This window comes from Camelus ferus, chromosome 7, assembly GCF_009834535.1.
Source record: "Camelus ferus isolate YT-003-E chromosome 7, BCGSAC_Cfer_1.0, whole genome shotgun sequence".
Classification (NCBI taxonomy): Eukaryota; Metazoa; Chordata; class Mammalia; order Artiodactyla; family Camelidae; genus Camelus; species Camelus ferus.
The window spans coordinates 18,837,026-18,856,415 of NC_045702.1; the positions used below are offsets into that span (position 1 = coordinate 18,837,026).

At 42.4% G+C, this 19,390-nt stretch overlaps 1 protein-coding gene across 1 annotated transcript; it reads left to right on the forward strand.

The window, feature by feature from the left end:
* Positions 1–2,092: 2,092 nt before the first annotated feature.
* On the forward strand, positions 2,093–3,116 carry TAS2R40 (taste 2 receptor member 40). The gene is given in 3 exon segments (XM_014559856.2): positions 2,093–2,608; positions 2,610–2,792; positions 2,795–3,116. Coding segments are annotated over 3 exon segments (960 nt in total). The 3' UTR covers positions 3,056–3,116.
* The last annotated feature ends 16,274 nt before the right edge of the window (positions 3,117–19,390 follow it).

Genomic DNA, 19,390 nt, shown 5'->3' on the forward strand with positions numbered 1-19,390 from the left:
AAAGGAGAATGGTTCCCCTAATTACATATTCTTCCAAATCTGTTCTAAACCTTGACCAAAGCTTTTGAACTTAATAGCCAAGAATTTGAAACTTTAAGTGTTTGGCTCCCCCATGAGAGTCTCCCTAAAACAAAGGTGCCTCCATTCTAGGTCCCCAACTGAGAAATGATCACACAATAAAAAGCAGATTGGCCCCATGTCCCTTTAAATAGGGTGCCTGCCCACCAGCCCCCACTGTCCTCGCCTCCTAAAATCAGAGAAAATCATGAATGAACACCAACAGAAGATGCTACCAGAACAGTGGAAATCAACAATGATGTGCAAGAAATTTGGGAAGATATTATTTATTACAAACTTGTATAAATTGAAAAAATAAACAAAAAGATGCATTTGCTGCTTTGGAATATGAGAACCCTGCTGACAAACACTATTCTTCTCTCTTTGTAGAGGGAGCATCAGTTAACAATTTTCTTACTGAAGATGCAGATCTTGTCACAGAATCTTGTTTCCCATTTCTGGCTACCATGAATAAAGTTATTCTCAAGCATGTCTTTGTGTTGACATGAATTTTCATCTCTCTAAACAATGCTTTCTTAGTTTTGCAATATACTGCTTTGTCTGGGGCTATTTTTATACAAATATGATTTCATAATACAATTTTATAATAAAAAATAAATCTATGATTTTATTTGAAATAAAATTAATTTGGGGTTGAGGAAATCCATTTTATTATCTTTCCATTTCTAACATAAAAATTATAATAGGGCAAGCACTCTGGCATGAAGCCTCAGGGTCAAGGAGACGTTAGGGACTTGCTGGATACGGTGACAAACAGAAAAGTGCATACACCTGTGTAAAGGAGCGGCCACTATTCCACCTCATACGATTCACTGCACGGACCCAATATTGCCAAATCTTCTAGTTTTTCAAGAGAAGACAGATTTTTTGTGTGTGCATATCTCCTAAATGTAAATGTTGGCCAATGAGATAAAAATTAAGCACCAGTGGGCTAATGCTGCCCAGTATCAGGCAGTACCAGATAAAACACAACTGCAGGCCAGATTTGGCCCAAGACTCATTGGTCTCTAGCTAAGACTTTGGCTCCCAGTACTGGCTAGGAGAATTTTCAGGTTTTTAAAAATACAGCACGCCTGGGCCCTGTGTCTCAAATTCTGATTTACGAGATCAGGAATGAGCTGTGGGCACCTTTATCCATTTTTCAAAGCGCCAGAGTTCATTCTGTTTCACAGCCAGGACGAAGAAGTAGGGAATTAAATTTCAAGGAACAGTGTTTTGTCACATTTTCCAGCTTCAACACTGTGTTCGAAACTCCCTGAAGCCTTCCCAGGCTAACTCTCCCTGACTCTGGGCACAAACAGTGATGTGGATGTCGGTAAATTTAATTGGTGATAAACACACAAAGAATGAAAACTATTGTGAGGGAGTTTTTGTCTCTAATTAACCCAGATGACATCCACTTTTGGCTTTTCTGTGCACTGAGGACATTACAATAGCTGACCTTTCTGAAAGAAATTTGATTCCAAGTAAAGATGCCCAGATATGAGCTGATGGGAACTTCTTATTCATAAACATGCTGGCCATAGGATAAAAACTTCTCCCCCAAAAAGGGGGACAATAAAGAAGCAGGAGAAGACAGATCAAAGACTCTGTATGCATTCTTATGGACAAATTAGCATGTAACAAGATTTGTGAGGCTAGTAAAAAAGGCATAGGAGCACTAAGACTCCTAACCTGGGGCTCCTGCTGGGTCAGGTGAATATAATATGGACTTAAATAAGGTAGGAAGGTACTGTGATGGGAGCTCGTCTCAATTTTGTTTCCAATGAGCTCCTGAAAGCCCAGGACAAATGGGTCTTAATGAAAACTGGAGACAGCCAGTAACAGGATCTTCTCATCGTTTGCATTTCAAGCCTCTAACTTGTGGTCATGTGACAAGCAAATGAAGAAAAATTCGAAATAACCAATAACCGTGGCGCGGCAGAAATGATAACATTGAGTAAGGATCAGAAAGAAGATTGCAGAGAAGGTACCAGTTCTTGGTGAGGACACCTGAACGTCAGGGCCAAAGAGGATGGCCACAGTGAACACAGATGCCATGGATAAAGACACAACCACATTTAAAATCATCTTCATCTTGGCGGTCTCCAGAACAGAGTGCATCACTGGCATCGCTGGGAACGGCTTCATCACGGCCATCCATGGGGCCGAGTGGGTCAGCGGCAAAGGACTGCCTGCTGGTGACTGCATTCTGTTGATGCTGATCTTTTCCAGGCTCTTGCTACGGGTTTGGATGATGCCAGAGAACACTTACAGTCTACTCTGCCCGGTCACTTATAACCAAAATGCAGTGCATACACTTTTCAAAGCCATCATCATGTTTCTGAACTATTCCAACCATTGGCTTGCCACATGGCTCAATATCTTCCATTGTCTTAGAATCACAAACTTCACCCACCCTTTGTTCTCCGTGATGAAGAGGAAAATCATGGTGCTGATACCCTGACTTGTGAGGCTCTCACTGTTAATCTCCTTATGCTCCAGCTTCCCCTTCTCTGTAGATATCCTCAGTGTGTCTGTGAATAGTTCCTGTTCCTATTCCTTCCTCCAGCTTCCCTGAGAAGGTGTACATGTCCAAGACCAACGTGGTCAACTTGGTTCTCACCCCTTACCTGGGGGTCTTCATTCCTCTGATCATGTTCATCCTTGCAGCCACCCTACTGATCATCTCTCTCAAGAGACACACCCTACACATGGCCAGCAATTCCACAGGGCTCCAGGGACCGACCCCAGCATGGAGGCTCACATGGGAGCCCTCAAAGCTATCAGCTCTTTTCTCATTTTCTACATTTTCAGTGCCGTTGCTCTATTTCTTTCCATGTCCAACATCTTTGATGTCAAAAGTTCCTGGAGCATTTTGTGCAAAACCGTCATGGCTGCCTACCCATCCAGCCACTCAGTGCTATTGACCTTGGGCAACCCTGGGCTGAAAAGAGTGTGGAAGCAGTTTCAGCACCCAGTTCATCTTTGCCTGTAGGGACAGACTCTGTGACTGTAACCCACAGGGTACCACAGGACCTGACCCAAACAGCTCTGCCTTTCCCTCACTGAGACCTGTCTCCTCACCCATCTTTTCTTCCCTCATCTGCTCTGACACTTCTCCTCAGGTAACTGGATACTTTCATGAATGTGAAGCTGATTTTTTAATTTGAGATTCTAAGTAGAAGTAGCTAAGCATCTCTAAGACGGATTTATGAAAGCTCCTTAATCTCTGGTCATTTGTATCCTGCTCTGAGCTCCCCTCCACATCCCCCCACCTCCAAGCTTTAAGGAGAGGGTGAACAGACATCTCCGTTGGCCTGGGATGACCTCTGTCTGTACTTGCTGTCATTTTTCACCCTTTAATTCTCAAGGACATCTTGGTCTGGATGAAAAATTATACAGTCACCCTACTTAAGGCACTGTACTAACCCACAGCCAAGAAACAGAAGGGCTAGTGACAAGCACCGTGTGCCTCCCAAGGGTAGAAGGGAAACCTGAGACCTACAAAGGAAAGGGATTCAAGAAAGAAAAGTGGAAAAAAACTATCAAGTGGTGCAGAGGTTTCAAGGAAAATGAAGAGGGGAGAAAAAGGCACTGGATTTGACTAAAAGGAAGCCATGCATACTGTCAGTGGGAAGCAGGGTGGCACTCAGATCCCAGGGGTTTCCAGAGAACATGATGAAAACAATGAGGGATTGTGTCACGACCAATAGTTTCAGGAGGTTGTTTGGAGGTAAAGAAGAAATAGAGGGTGGCGGGGTGGCAACGTGCTGGATGGTCAACTGAATGCTTTGTTTTCCTTTATTTTCCCTAGTAATAAGGAGCAAAGTGGGAATAAAGGGAAGGAAGAATGAAGTAAAAGAGGTGCATGTGCAGGAAAGAGAAAGGAGATAGAAAGAGGCCAGACCAGAGGATCGTCTGTCTTGCTTCCCTCCTGAATCTGAGATCATGCACGTCATCCCTGTGATTACTGGCTTTACCGGTTCTGGGTCACCTCGCAGTAGCTAGTGGGGCTGGGGCAGGGCACCTGGGAGAGGCTGTTGGAGAAGGAAGAATTAGTGTTCACTGTCAATCGTCAGAATGATACCGTCAGCACTGCCTCAGAGGGCTCCCTGCCTCCCAGATATCTTGGAACTAGAGAGTTGGATTTTCTTGTATTTGGTACTTTTAAAATCAGAATTACTGAGGAACCTACTGGTCACACCAAGCTTAAGAGGCTCCCAAATGAAAATGGAAGATCACTAGCAAAGACTAAATGCTGAGTTCATTCCTGGGCCCTCGAGCACGTATTTCAGAGTCCCTCACCTTCTAAATGGCAAAAAAAAAAATCACACACACGCATGCACTGCACACACACACTCACATTTGTCCCATTAATCGTTCAGATAGCTTGGGACTTACTCAGCTGGAGAGCAAAATGTTTACAAAAACACACCATTTTCATAGTTTTCCTAAGTGTTATTTCTTCACGTGACTAAAGTTGGTATAGCTGTTACAGTAGGACAAATTAGATTTTGAGGTTTCATTCCAGTTCCTAAATAATACAGAAATATACATTTTCCCCAAATAATACATGCATACATACCCACTGAAAAACAGAGAAAAACAGAAAGTTGATTTAAAGTCATGTTATTAACGTGAATCATGCCAAGAAAACAAACTGTATAGTCCCTTTCTGTGCTTATTATGAAGAAATATTATCTCATTGTTTGCAAAAGCCGAAGGCAGCAGAGAGCAGTCCAGAGCTTCAAGGATGATGACACGCTTATCAAGACTGTAAGTTGCACGACTTTAACGAGATTGAGTTCTTTCCACCACTCCCTCCCTCACTCCCTAACTCCCTTTTTTTTTTCCTCTTTTTTTCTGTAAAACACACCTAAACTTCCAGAATGAGCCAGAATATCCTATCTTCAAATTGGGTGGCTTTAGACAGAAATCAGAATTCCTAAGGGATCCACTTTGCAAACTCTACCCAACACACCTGTCCGCTGAGAGAGGTTGACAGTGATGGGGTGAAGGATTTCTTTACCCACAAAGTCACCCCGGACCTTATCCACCAGCAGTGGAGCAGCTAAGGGGATCTGGGTGGCCACAGGATTCCAATCTAAAAACTCTATTTTGTTCACACAATTTGTTTGTGAGATTACCGAAGGGGAAGCTGAGGAAGAGGTCTGGTCATCTGTTAATTACTTATTCTCCATTTCTACTTATAGCGCAGGAACTATATTCAATGGCTTATGTAATAACATACAATGGAGAAGAATCTGAAAAGAAACATATATATGTGTATGTATATGTATAACTGAATTGTTTTGCTGTACACTTGAAACTAACATTGTAAAATCAACTACACTTCAATAAAAAATAAAATTAATAAAATTAAAAGCATTAATTATGAAAAAAAAAAAGCATCTAAAGAAAATTCACAGAGAATTGACAGTCCCGCATGCAGCAGGGTGTGGGGGGAGGGCTGCGGGGTGGTACCAACTCTGACCCCTGTCTCAGTGACCACCTCCCTTTTTCCTTTAATACTTCCATGGCTGAGCAGAATCTTCGGAGAGGGTCCTCAGGGACATAAACCCACCACCTCCCCAGACTGCCGGCATTCTGAATTAAAGCAAGTTTCCTTTCTATCAACATTGCCTCTTTTGCCTATTGATTTAAAGATCAGTGGGCAGATGGTCCACATTGGGTAACAACGTTGCCTACGACGGGAGAGGGGAAAGCTGGAGGGACGCGCTCATCTCTGGTGTCCTCTGCCGGGATGTAACATGTCACAGGCAGTTCGAAGTTTCTGTCTGTGGAGGGAGGCTGGAAGCTTTCTGGAGGCTGGGACATGGCCCCGGCAGGGCAGGCCCCGGGCAGAGGACAGCAGCAGACGGCACCAGCGGTGTGCGATGCTGAGCGGAGCAGCGTGGACTGGGAAGCGGAGGCTGCCGGGCTGCTGAGCGCTGGGGACAAACTTGGCCGGTCTCCTCGGGGAAGCGCTCTGCGCACCGCTCCTGCTGGCCTCCGAGGATTATCCCCGCAGGCAACAGAACCAAGGTCTTCCAGGAGCTTTCCAGAGGCCCGTTTCTGGGGGGCACCCTTCCCGTGGGGCCCTTCCCAGTTCAAGGTGAGGTATTGCCGAGGTGGCTTGTGTCCACAAAGCTGGCCTGACAACCAGCCTAACTGCAGGGAAAGTGGATTTTTTTTTTAAGTTTCTGGTTTATCTCTCATTTGGTTTCCCTTGTTTTTTCAGTAAAGTTTCTCATGAATGTTCTAGTTGCATCAGGAGAAAGTAAGAGAAAAGTGCTTTTGAAGGCCGTCCAAAGAGAAGAAGAATCAATAATCCCCCGGGTTGCACTGGGTTCAGGGGTGGCAGCAGCAGGGAGAGAGGGGTCGGAAGAAAGAATTCCGAGGTGGAACATTCATGGAAAAGTCTCACCTCGGCAGCTGTGCCATTTCCGACTCCCAACCCCACCCCTGTCACCATGCCGTCCCTGGAGTCGAGGTGACTTAAGCTTGGGGTCCTGCTCTGCTGCTTACTGCTATGTGACACAGACATGTTACTGCATGTCTCCGGACCTCAGTTTCTGTATCTGTAAAATGGGAATAACAATAATCATATCTACCTCCAGGGATTTTTCTTTCTCATCCTGGGAAATGAGTGAGATAAACCACACTCCCTGGCCCAGAGGAAGCTCTCTGTAAATGTACGTGTTTGTAGTCTAAAGGGAAGGGATGTGAGGCTGAGAGGCAGGGTGTCTGGAGGAGAATACTCAAAGCAGACCCTATGTGAAAAAGCCAAAGCCCAGATGGGGCCGGATGCACAGAGAGGGCGAAGCCGGTACCAGGGACTCAGGGCAGAACTTAGCAGCTCAATCATTCCAGGGGGAGGGAGAGAGGAAAGGGTGCCCTGAAGTCTTCAACTCCTGCACCCATTCCTAATAATGCCAGAATGACATCCAGCATTCCAGGGTTTAGACCCTCAGCAATTATTCAAGTGCCTATTTTGAACAAAGCAGGGCACTAGGTCAGAGGTCAGCAAACTTTCTGTCAAGGGCCACATGGTTACTATTGTTACTGTCCCTGTCACAAGGACTCAATTCTTTTTTTTGTAACACAAAAGCCACCAGAGGCAACCTGTAAGTGAATGGGCGTGGCTGTGCTCCCATAAAATGTCATTTACGGACACTGAAATGTGAATTTCATATCATGTTTACATGTCATGAAGTATTCTTTTGGGTTTTTTTTTTCAACCCTTTAAACATGCAAAAAGCATCCTTAGCTCATGAGCACTACAAAAACAGACAGTGGGGTGGATTTGATCCCCCACAGTTGGCTAACCCTGCACATGGTACTTTCCCCAACCCAAGGGGGCACCAGAACCCACCACCAAACCCTACTTATTTTCACTGTAAACCAGAGACACTTATCATGGCAACTTTTGCCATAGTTTGAACATAGCAACTTTCCGGATATTTTTGCCACTTTCAATTTCTCCCACTTTCGTCCACCCCTTGGCAATTCCTAAAATGCAACCCTTTAGTTCTTTGTGCAAAACAGACAGCTAATGCTCTAGTCCCCTCTCTCCCACTGCCAAGATGCTGTTCAGGACAGACACAGAGGCTCCAAATGAGTTTTTATCTAAAGCTTTGAAATATACAACCCTGAAGCTATTCAGTCGATAATAAGGAGTAAAAAATGGCAAACAGGTTCCTGCAGGGTCTTGGGGAATGTTTTGAAGGCTGTGTCCCTGGCTCCAAAATGATCACACTCTTACAAACCCCCGCTGTCAGACTGGGCACCAAGCTGCAGCTCTCCTCGTGGATCTCATCCAGCGGGGCAGTGTTTATATTTCTGCAGCCTTTCCAATGGTGAGTACCCGCTGGTTTATTAGATGATGGTGGAGAAAGGCCTAGAGTCAGCACGGCACGTGGGAAGAACCCGGAAGATCTGTGGTGTCAAAGACTTGGATTTGAGTTTCCACGCAGATGATCTCTGGAAAGTCACCAAACCTCTCTGAGCCTCAGTTTCCCCATCCAGAAAACAGAGAGAATCGTAATATCCACTTTAAGGGGTTGTTTTGAGGTTTAAAGGAAATAATGTATATGTGCATACTAAACCATAAACCTCCGTACAAAGATGAGTGCATTTATTCATTCAACAAAAGTGAACTGAGCGTATGGGCTGTTCACGGAACTAGGTGCTGAGAGCTCAGAGGTCAATGCTACAAAACTTTCACGTTCCCTGAGCTCAGAGGCTGGGAAAGAACAACTCATTACATTTCACTGTGGGAAATACTTTAGTGGAGGTCTGGGTACCGTGGGGTCAGGAATGTGCCTCCAACCTCACATGTTCACAATTAAAACCCATTCTTCACAAAATAGTGTAAATCCTGATCTTCCTGCTTTATCTCCTTCTGGGTTGGGGAGAGAAGAACTTAGGACAGAACTCTTATCTCTCAGTCTCACTGGTCAGTTAGGAAAGATCAGCACCAAGAGAAGAAATGTTCCCCCGAGCATCCTTAGAGATCCCATCAGTGCCCAAGGATGCAAAAGAGAAAGGGGTCCTATTACATCCAGCGCTCTCCAGGGAAAGCTGCTGTTTGCATGTCCTGCCCAGAGCCCTCAGAGACTGCAAATAAATCCATGGTTTATTCAAACCAGATGCTAGATAATATACCATGGCTGGTGGCCCTGAGTGCACCTGGGACCACGAGTGATAGATACGCTTAGCAGAGAGAGGGTGGTGATTAGGCTCCAGGAAAAGACAGGAGGCCTCGTAGAATCCCAGTCTGGTTTCTAATCTCATCTCATTTCTCAATGGAATAGAACCTCAATTCACATTCTACTCATAGATACAGGGAGAAAAATGTGCCTGCCTATGGATTCAAGGTCCAGAAAAAATGTCCTGGAAAACTCAGACTAGCCACTTGGAAGGCACCTTCCAACATTTCCTCCTAGCCACGACCTGGCTCCCCAAGGAATGATGGAGTACCTGTCAGGAGACCAGTGGGGGGGGGGGGCATGGAAGACAGAAGCTGGGTTTGTATCCTTTGTCGAGGGTGGAGACAGGAGGAACCTCAGCTTAACTCCTACCCCACCCCCTCACTCCCTGCCTGCCACCTCCCGATTCCCTGCCCTAGCAGTGAGCATTCTATCTCAGGGTCCCAGCCTAACCTGAGCCGGTCCTAACAGGCAGTGAGCGTCATCAGGAAGTAGAAGTGGGTGAAGCTCTCTCTGCACCCACGGAGTACGTGGAGACAGCAACAGGGAGGAGATAAAGTAGGTAAGCTCTGGCCACAAAGGGATGGAGGTACCAGAAAGGAAAGGCCGTGTGACTTTGTGGGTCTCTGGTTGAGGTGTGTCTGAGCAGACACTCCAGGGAGTCAGTGCCCAGACAACCTCAGTGAATAAGCCCCAAAGTCCAAGCTGTAAACCTAAAAGAAAATATAGCCTGAAGTCTGCTCTCCACGCTGCCTGGGGCAGCCTTCTGACAAAAGAAATATGGCCATTATCACATTGGAAGACTAACTCATCTTTCTCTTCTGGAAACCTTGGCCCAGGACCTCCTTCATAATGCAGTGGGACAAAGGCTAATTGCACTCAATCCATCAATTAATTATGATGAGCAAGGAGGGTGAAATAATTTGCTCTGGAGAGTACTAAGTTAGCTATGTGTTTATGTTTTATATTTATATTTTTGACTAAGATTTGTTCAATTTAACATGAGGTTTATCTTAAGGTACAAAAACTTAAGTATCTCCAAATACTGCAAGAGATGGCTTTAACCTTTGTGTGAACAATCAAATTGTTAAATGACTAAGTGCCTTTCCCTTGGCATTTTACTGTATCGTGATAAATTACTTAACTAATTAATTCCTTTATTTGTATTCTTATGTCTAAAAATACTTATACGATTTAATTTTCTGGCACTGATTATGTTCATTGTACCTGATGGCAGAAATTTTTGTTTTGTTTTTTGTTTCCAAAGGCTGAGTAACTGAAGAACGTGTCTGGCAAGTCCTGAGCTGAAGAAGTTATTCTAAAAAGTCGGACCCCACAGCCTGAGTGTCCATCCTCTCTGGTCCCCCATGGCATGGGGGACATTATGACCACTCCCTCTTTTAAAACTCTCCACTTTTGACTTTAGGATCTGTTCAGCTGCCTGTTTTTTTTGTTTTGTTTTGTTTTGTTTTTTTCCTTATCCATCAACACTCTTCAAACAGAACTCACTCACAATTTGTACACTTCATCTGCTGCCACCGCTCAGGTACCAATCATCCAGGTTCAAAACGGAAAGTCCTGCATCTCAGGAAAACCCTCAGATCTGGGCAAACCAGAGCAGTAGGTCACCCTAGCACCACCCAGATGACTGAGGCCATGTTCAGATTTCAATTATTACCTTTCAACTGCAGCCATGACGCTCTCTCCAGTTCCATTCCTTTACAAGCAAATTTATGCACATGAATTTCGCACGTGCGCACACATGCCACCTGCTTAAAACCCTTCAGGGGCTTTCTGTTACCCATAGATCCTCGAACTGGCACACAAAGCCCTCAGCACTGCACCTCAGGCCGACCTTTTCTGATAGATATTTATGCTTTATTTTATTAACTCTACTGAATATAGTCATTTACAGAGCTTAATGGCTTGGTTCTCTTTCTAAATTTTAATTATGGAAAATTTCCTAACTTCTATATATAAAATAGATAAATGATAAGTTTATACTGTAGAGCACAGTGAACTATATTCAATATCTTGTAGTAACCTATAATGAAAAAGAATATGAAAACGAATATACATATTTATATGTATGTGTAAGCTATTATGCTGTACACCAGAAATGGACTCAACATTGTAAACTGACTATACTTCAATTTAAAAAAAAAGAAAAAGAAAGAAAATTTCCAACATACAGAAAAGTAGAGAAACAGTACAAAGACCCTCTATGTATCTCAGCCTCAAGGACCATCGACATTTTGCCAGCACTGTCTGTTGAAAACTTTTGAGAAGGGTTATTCTATGATTTAAATATTTCTAGTAACTTCAGCTCGACAGATTTTGTGGGTTCTAAAGTAGGAGATTATAGCAACTTTGTCATTTCCTCTAAATGCCACGGCCATTCTCAGCCTGTGATCTGATTGGCATAAATGTGTTTGTTCTCCGATTTTAGCTCTTTCAATCCTATTCTCCCCATTTCAACAGTGGGTAAGTGGGTCCTGCTGTATTTAGCTTAAGTTCCTCTAAAATTAATTCTGCTTGTTTTTCCTGACTCTTCAGTCTCTTTGGCCTTTTTTTTTTTTTGTATTTTATTAACCTATTTAAAAATTTTTAAGAGAGTGAATTAAGACATTGTTTTCCCGTTAAAGAATGTTTCCATTTGAAGCTTGGAGAAACAGCAGGCTTTTCTTGCCACATGGTAAGTGATTCTTACATTAACAGCCATTAGAAATTCCCCATCATTTCCTGAGTAGGTAATTATTGCTTGAAATAGCTCTTTTAGAGTGATTATTATTCTTTGGCCATTTTTAATGTGTGCTCTGCAACACAGACCCTGCAACTATTTTTTTTTCTTTTCTTTTCTTACAAAGCAGTTGAACAATTTCACATTACTCTTTAGTAAGCCTTTCCTCATTTTAAGGAGTTCCACATTAGTCGTAAACTACCTGTTTTTGTTCCCATACAAAAATCAAGAAGAAAAGTCTTAAGATCTCTTTATCCTTTTTTTCCCCCACAAACTAGGTTTTAATTACTTTCCAAATTTCTTTTCCAGCTTTCCTAAAGAAAGCTTAGGGTTGTATCTCTGTATTCTCAATCCTTCTTACCCAGGGTGTGTTGGCAAATTGGCTTCCTAGAAGAGATAGAAGGAAAAGGAGAGAGAGAGAAAGGAGGGAGGGAGGGAGGGAGAAGCCCTGATGTGCATAATTTTCTGATTTCCATTGCGTAAACACTCCCACCATGATGAAATTCAAACTACCAATGAGGTATCGCTGGATAGGCCCTTGGGAAGAAAGGCACACCGTCCGTACCCTCTCGCCAGTAGGCACCAACTCCAACACACCACACCCTCTTCCTTTCAGGCAAAACAGCAAAAAGATTGAACACACCAATTCCAGAGCCTTACAGTCCGGATTTCAACACATTCAACACTCTGTGACCTTCGGCAAGTTACCTGACTCCTCTGAGCCTCAATTTCCTCATCTCTAAATAGGAGTAATAAATATCTCTATCTCATGGAGTTACTGCTGTAATGTGCAAAATTCTTAGACTAGTGGCTAGCCTACTGCAGACACAATGCATTTCCTGTTACTACTTGGGACAGAAAATCAAATAGTGTTATACTGATTTATTGCCACTAGATGACACCCTCCTCATTTCTGAAGCACAAACCCTTCCCGTAGAGGTATCTGCGATTCCGCATTCACCAAGTCATTAATTTCATCACAGGAATTAACTGACAAAATGTTTCTCCTCTTTCATCTCCCAGTTTAAGCTTCATATATTCCTTTGAAAATCCATGAGGAATTGACCCTTGAGTGTAGCCACCTCTAAAACTCTATGAAGAAGCTATTTTCAATTGAGTTGCTAATCTTGTTTAGTAATTATAAGAAATCAAACCAAAGCCACAACTGTCTGTTTGTCACCTTCAAACTGGCATAAATGTGTTGGTCAGCTCCCTGGTATTTGCTCTCCACATCTCTCTCCTCTCACTCAAAAGAAGACAAGGTAGATTCAAACATGACCTCCATTATCACATCACTGATGTCCCTGCCCAGAAAGGAGACCAGAAATCAGTTGAATAATAGTTCAGTTCCATAAATATTTACTGAGCTACTGTAAATGTGAGATACTGTGCCAGGCAGGAAGGATACAAAGGTAAATAAGAATCATATAGAAGCAAGGAACTTATCTATCAACAAATCTACTAGATCTTTTCAGAATAAAATATTAACTTTTTTAATGAACTCAACATCTGACTTTTAAAACTTATATAGAAGAATAAAGGCATCTACTAGATAGTAAGGCATACTAACATCTACCAGATATTAAGGCAGACTACTAAGTTATAGTTAAACTAATAGAACAGGAAAATGAGCATTAAAATGGATTCATTTATCCATGGGAACTTAAAATATGATAAAATGTGAACCACATATAAATCAGCAAAGGACAGATTATTCATTAAGTGGCTGGGAATGAGGCTCACTGTTTGGAGGCAAATAAAGTTGGATCCCTTACTCTTCCTTGACACAAAGGTAAATCCAAATGGCTAAAAGATCTAAATGTGGGAGGCAAATTTTTTTAATTAACAGAAAAAATATAGGATAAATTTGTGAGCAAAGGGTAGGGAATGGTTTATTAAACAAGATCCCAAAAGCTCAAAAATTGATTGGAGTTTCATTCAATGAAAGGCACAGATAACAGTCTGGGAGAAGACATTTACAACATCTAAAAGAAGCAGGAGACCACTAGCTAGGAAAACACTCACGCACACACAAATGTGCAGAGGAGACTCAAACGGACAACAGGATTGTCTGAAGTCTGGGAGAGTTATTCCTCCAGCCTCTTTCTTTCTCTTCAGCAATGCTTTGGCAATTCTAGGTCTTTGATGGTTCCATATAAATTTTATTATGATTTGTTCGAGTTCTGTGAAATATGTCCTGGGTAATTTGATAGGGATTGAATTAAATCTGTAGATTGCCTTGGGCAGTGTGGCCATTTTAACAATATTGATTCTTCCTACGGAATGGGAGAAAATTTTTGCAAATGAAACCGTCAAAGGCTTGATCTCCAGAATATATAAGCAGCTCATACGACTTAATAAGAACCAACCAAACAACCCAATCCAAAAATGGGCAAAAGACCTAAACAAGCATACAAATGATCAATAGGCACATGAAAAAATGCTCCATATCATTAATTATCAGAGAAATGCAAATCAAAACTACAATGAGGTATCACCTCACACTGGTCAGAATGGCCATCATTCAAAAATCCACAAGTGACAAATGCTGGAGAGGCTGTGGAGAAAGGGGAACCCTCATACACTGCTGGTAGGAATGCAGTTTGGTGCAGCCACTGGAAAACAGTATGGAGATTCCTCAAAAGACTAGGAATAGACTTACCATATGACCCAGGAATCCCACTCCTTGGTATATATCCAGAAGGAACCCTACTTCGGGATGACACCTGCACCCCAATGTTCATAGCAGCACTATTTACAATAGCCAAGACATGGAAACAGCCTAAATGTCCATCAACAGCTGACTGGATAAAGAAGAGGTGGTATATTTATACAATGGAATACTACTCAGCCATAAAAACTGACAACATAATGCCATTTGCAGCAACATGAATGCTCCTGGAGAATGTCATTCTAAGTGAAGTAAGCCAGAAAGAGAAAGAAAAATATGTGGAATCTAAAAAAATAAAAAATAAAAAAGCAAAGCATAAATACAAAACAGAAATAGACTCATAGACATAGAATACAAACTTGTGGTTGCCAGGGGGGCCGGGGGTGGGAAGGGACAGACGGGATTTCAAAATTGTAGAATAGATAAACAAGATTATACTGTACAGCACAGGGAAATATACACAAGATCTTATGGTAGCTCACAGAGAAAAAAATGTGACAATGAATATATATATGTTCATGTATAACTGAAAAATTGTGCTCTACACTGGAATTTGACACAACATTGTAAAATGATTATAAATCAATAAAAAAAAAGTTAAAAAAAAAACCTGACAACAGGAGAGATGCTCATCCTCACTTGTAACCAGAAATATCCAAATTAAACCAAGGTACTTAATATGTATAATTAAATCACTATGCTGTACATCAGAAGTTAACACAATATTGTAAACTGACTATTCTTCAATTTGAAAACAAACAAACAAACAAACAAAAAAACTAAGAGAGGGCAAGAGAAAAGAAAAAAAAGATACTATTTCACAGTCATCAGAATAGCCAAAAATTACCAAATGTTGGCGAGGATGTGAAGAAAGGAAAAGCTTGGTGCTGCCGGCAGAGGTGTGAAATGGTGCGTCATTCTGGAGAGCAATCTGCCAGTATGTGGTGAAATAATAGATTCCCATATGCTTTGACTCAGAGACCCACTCCTGGGGAACTTCCTAAGAGAAACTCTAGCACAAGTTCATGAGGGGACATAGATGAGGATGCTCCCCACAGTGTGGTTTGTGGACGTAGGAGCTGATGGCACCCCAAGAGAGGAGAGCAGGTGAGCAAGGTACAGTGGATGCCCAGTGCGGGACAGCATGAGACAGTCAGGAGTGGTGAGCTAGATATACAAACAGCCCATGGAGCGGGTGTCGAGACAAAGAAGCAGAACCAGATCAATACCTCCTATGTTTATGGAAAACACCTCACACACAGAACAGTAATATGCTTATTTGGGATGTCCATGGACATCACTGGCCACAGCAGTGGTTCTGGGAAAGGTGTGTAATGGGCAGTTAAGCCCACAGTTTCCAGAGCTGGAGCATCTGGGTTCATATCCGAGCTCTGCTGCTTGCTGGCTGTCACCTTGGGCGAGTCTCTTAACCTCTCTGTTTAACCAGTTTCTTCATCTGAAGAGTGGGAGATAATAGGAGTAGCTACTTAATGGGGTTTTTGTGAGGATTAACAGAGCTAATAAAAAGTACTGAATGCCTGTCAGTAAGTGCTCGCTAAGTGATGGTGGCGTGATTATTATCCATAATGATATGAGTAGGGGATCCAGAGTGGGGGAGAAAAATAAAATTAGAAAAATAAGGGTGGGGATTTGTATGTATGATCATAGTGAGCTGTGACTTGGGCATGGTAAGAGAACGCAGAGGGCCATGTGAGAACCCAGAAGAGAGACATAGAGCTTAGCCTGCGGGTTCACAAAGGGATTCTGGAGGATAGGAATCTTGGGGCACAGTGGTTTGGGGTCTAAAATTTGGGATCTGAGTTAGGACCACAGTTGTCCCTCTTAACAGCCTGTATGACTTTGGGCAAGTTACACTTGCAGAATGGTGACACCTAGAGAACACCCATCCCTAAGAGTCTGTTATTAGAACCCTAAGACCCCAGCAGAACCACGCCATAACCTTAACTCTGATCAAGCCTCTCTCAAGAGAGTTCATATCTCCTTAGGAACAATCCCCCAAATTGCATATTGTCAACCTTGTGTTCGTTAACACAAAGGCATAAAAATGCATCTCCTCACTGGTTTGTTTAGAGCATGTTGGGGAGTTTTTTTTGTAATCCTCAGCAAAGGAAGGGTGCAGACAGTGGTGACCATTTCAGATTTTGGAAGCAGAAGGGAGTGATGTCTGTGCTGGTCTTTAAAATCAAGAAGTAATAACCAGTCAGATGCAAAGGGTCTTTTGAGCAACTGACCCGTGAATGGCTGAAAGTTGGCCCACGTGCCATCATTGGCACCTGCACTGTAGGCTACCAGCTGCTGCATTAAAAAAAAAAAAAAAACAAATCCACCAGGTACACACATTGACTCAGTAACAAGAGTGTTATTTTGTCCTAAGGAGGCGGTTCTTCGTCCAAGAAAAAGACTTGGTCACTGGAGAGTTTACAAATCCCAGCTGCAAAATACTCATGAGGTTTGTTCGTTTTTCTCACGGAAGGAACACGAAAATAAAAATACTTAAGTGGCCTGAAATTTGCTTAGCGAATGACCTTGGAAGTCAAGAAGGAAAAGGATATCACAGACATTCCTTTGGGCTCAGTTCCCATGGACAGAGCTGAATAACATGTTGTCTAGAAGTTGGAATCAAAATCTGGTAAGGGAAAATAGACAAGGTGTATTCTTTGAAACCGAGGACAATTTCCAACCCAGGAACTGGCCACCAAAGTCTAGTGGCAAGTTCCCAGAGGCCAGCTCCAGATTGCATAGGTGCAGTTCCCACCTCCACCACTTACAGGTTTTATGACTTTGTGCAAGCTTATGAATTGCTCCATGCCTCAGTCTCCCCAACAATAAAACAGGAACCATGGTGATAATAGTACCTGGACAGCCATTGTGGAGAAGTTTGTTTCTTAAAAAGTTTAACACAACCTTACTGATAGACTCACTCATTCCACTGCCAGGTATCTATCCAAGAGAAAGGAAAATTTGTTCACATCAAGACTTGTATTCATGGCAGCATTGTTCATAATGGCCAACAACTGTAAATAATCCAAAGGCCCATCAACTGGTGAATGGATAAATAAAATGTGGTACATCCAATCAATGGGGTGAGTCTAACCGCTCAGGACACATCTAGTAATTCCATTATCTCAAAAAGCTCCCTCCTGCCAATTTTCAGTCAATCCCCACTCCCACTCCGACTCCCAGCAGAAACCACCGATCTGCCTTCCGTCTTCTCTGGAAATTTCATATAAATGGAATCATGTAACAGGGAGTCTTTTGCCCTTTGTTTTCTTTCACTTATTGTCACAACGGCGGTTGGAGCATGCTACCGCCATCTAGCGGGTAGAGGCCAGAAATGCTGCTAAACAGCCTACAATGCACAGGACGGCCCCTGCACAACAAAGAATCATCCAGTCCAATGTGTCAATAGCGCTGAGGTTGAGAAAGTCTGCACTAGTGGAATGAAAATGTGAATCTATGAACAAATGAATCATTTTTTCAGACCTCAGTTTAATAATTTTTCTCATTGTCCTTTCAAATTCTAAAATAAAAAAAACAAACAAAAAAAACCCTCTAAAACTATTTCAACACCCCTTCCCTTTCCACAATTTAAAATGTGTTTCTCTAATAATATTATTTTCAAAGAAGTCTCCAGGATGAGAGAAATGTCAGAATGAGTATATCAGGGGTCCTGGGATACACAGCACAGATCCCCTTCCAGCCATGACCCCCATCTCAGGAGAGGCGGGGTGTGAAGGCCCAGCCAACTCACCCAACTTGGGGCAACTCTGAAGGGCCATCTCAGCTTCAGAATTCCATGGGGACTGGCTGAGGCCTTTGTTGAGACAGCATCACAGCCCAGCGTCTCCCTCACTCAGCACCCCCACTGTTTCCTTCCCTCTCCTCTCCTTCTCAGCACGTCCCTCCCACAGGTGATTTTATTGCTCGTAAAATCAATCCCTAAGAAAGCTCCTCTCTAATAGCCAGGAGTCAAACTCCCAGCTGTGACAACAGGAAACAATGGCTCTGGCTTCTAAACTTTATTTTGGAACATGAAGATTTTTAATGTATAAAAAGAATCTAATAGTGACAAAACGATTCATGCAAACTAATCTCTAGTGACAGAGAGCAGGTCACTGGTTGCTTGGGGAAGGAGGGCAGGGAGGGATGGGAGGGAGGCATTGCCAAGGGACACAGGAAACTTTGGGGTGACAGGCACATTCACTGTCTTGATTGTGGTGATGGTTTTTCACAGGTGTTTGCATATGTCAAAACTTATCAAAGTTTACACTTTAAATATGTGCAGTTTATCGTATGTCAGTTACCTCAATAAAGCTCTTTTATAAAAAAAGAAAAGGAAAAAAAATTATCAAAGCCTGGAAAGGAGTCTGAGAAACTGAGAAAAATTATGTAGAATCCCCAGTACAGCTATTTTCATTTTTTCCATTTTTTTTGCTTTTGTTCACATGTCCAATATGTACATATTTTAGAAGAGTATAATGAGACATATCTGAGCTGTTCACAGCTGTGAAGTTGTCACACTGGTTATGTCCTGATGAACTGCAAGCTGTTCCAACTAAATTTGTTATTAACATATTTAAAATACCTGGTTTGCCAAGGTTTATCTCTTTTAATACAGCACAGCAGATCTAAGATTAGAACCATAATAATGTCAACTTGACTCTCTTGCATCTTGTATGGTTTCTTAAGTGCAAAAGCTAGCGCACAGAATTTCACATAACCCTTGGCAAATCCTTAGGAAAAGGTCAGGCGTTGAGAACCAGTGATGTAAATACCTAGCTGTATCTTGGCAAATATTGTATCTTAAAACTGTCATGTGTGCCACTATATTGCCTTCATAACTGACATTTTCCTTAAATCAAAGTAAAATATACAAATGCTAATAAATCATATATATAACTTTCCTTGCAACACCCCCACCTGCAGCCAGTACAAGTTCCTAAAGGCAACTTCCTTCCTTTTTTCCTTTTTCTCCCTTCCTTCCTCTCTGTTCTTCCTTCCTGTGTTTTTTTTTTTTCTTTTTTGATTGGTAGAAAGTATACTCACATGGACCAAAAATCAAAAAGTGTTAAACATTATATATAGCAAAAACTGTCCCTGCTGCCCTGCCCCGAGTCATCTAGCTTCTCTCCTCAAAAGCAACCAGTTTTATCAGTTTTTTTGTCTCTCCATCTATCAAAATATACC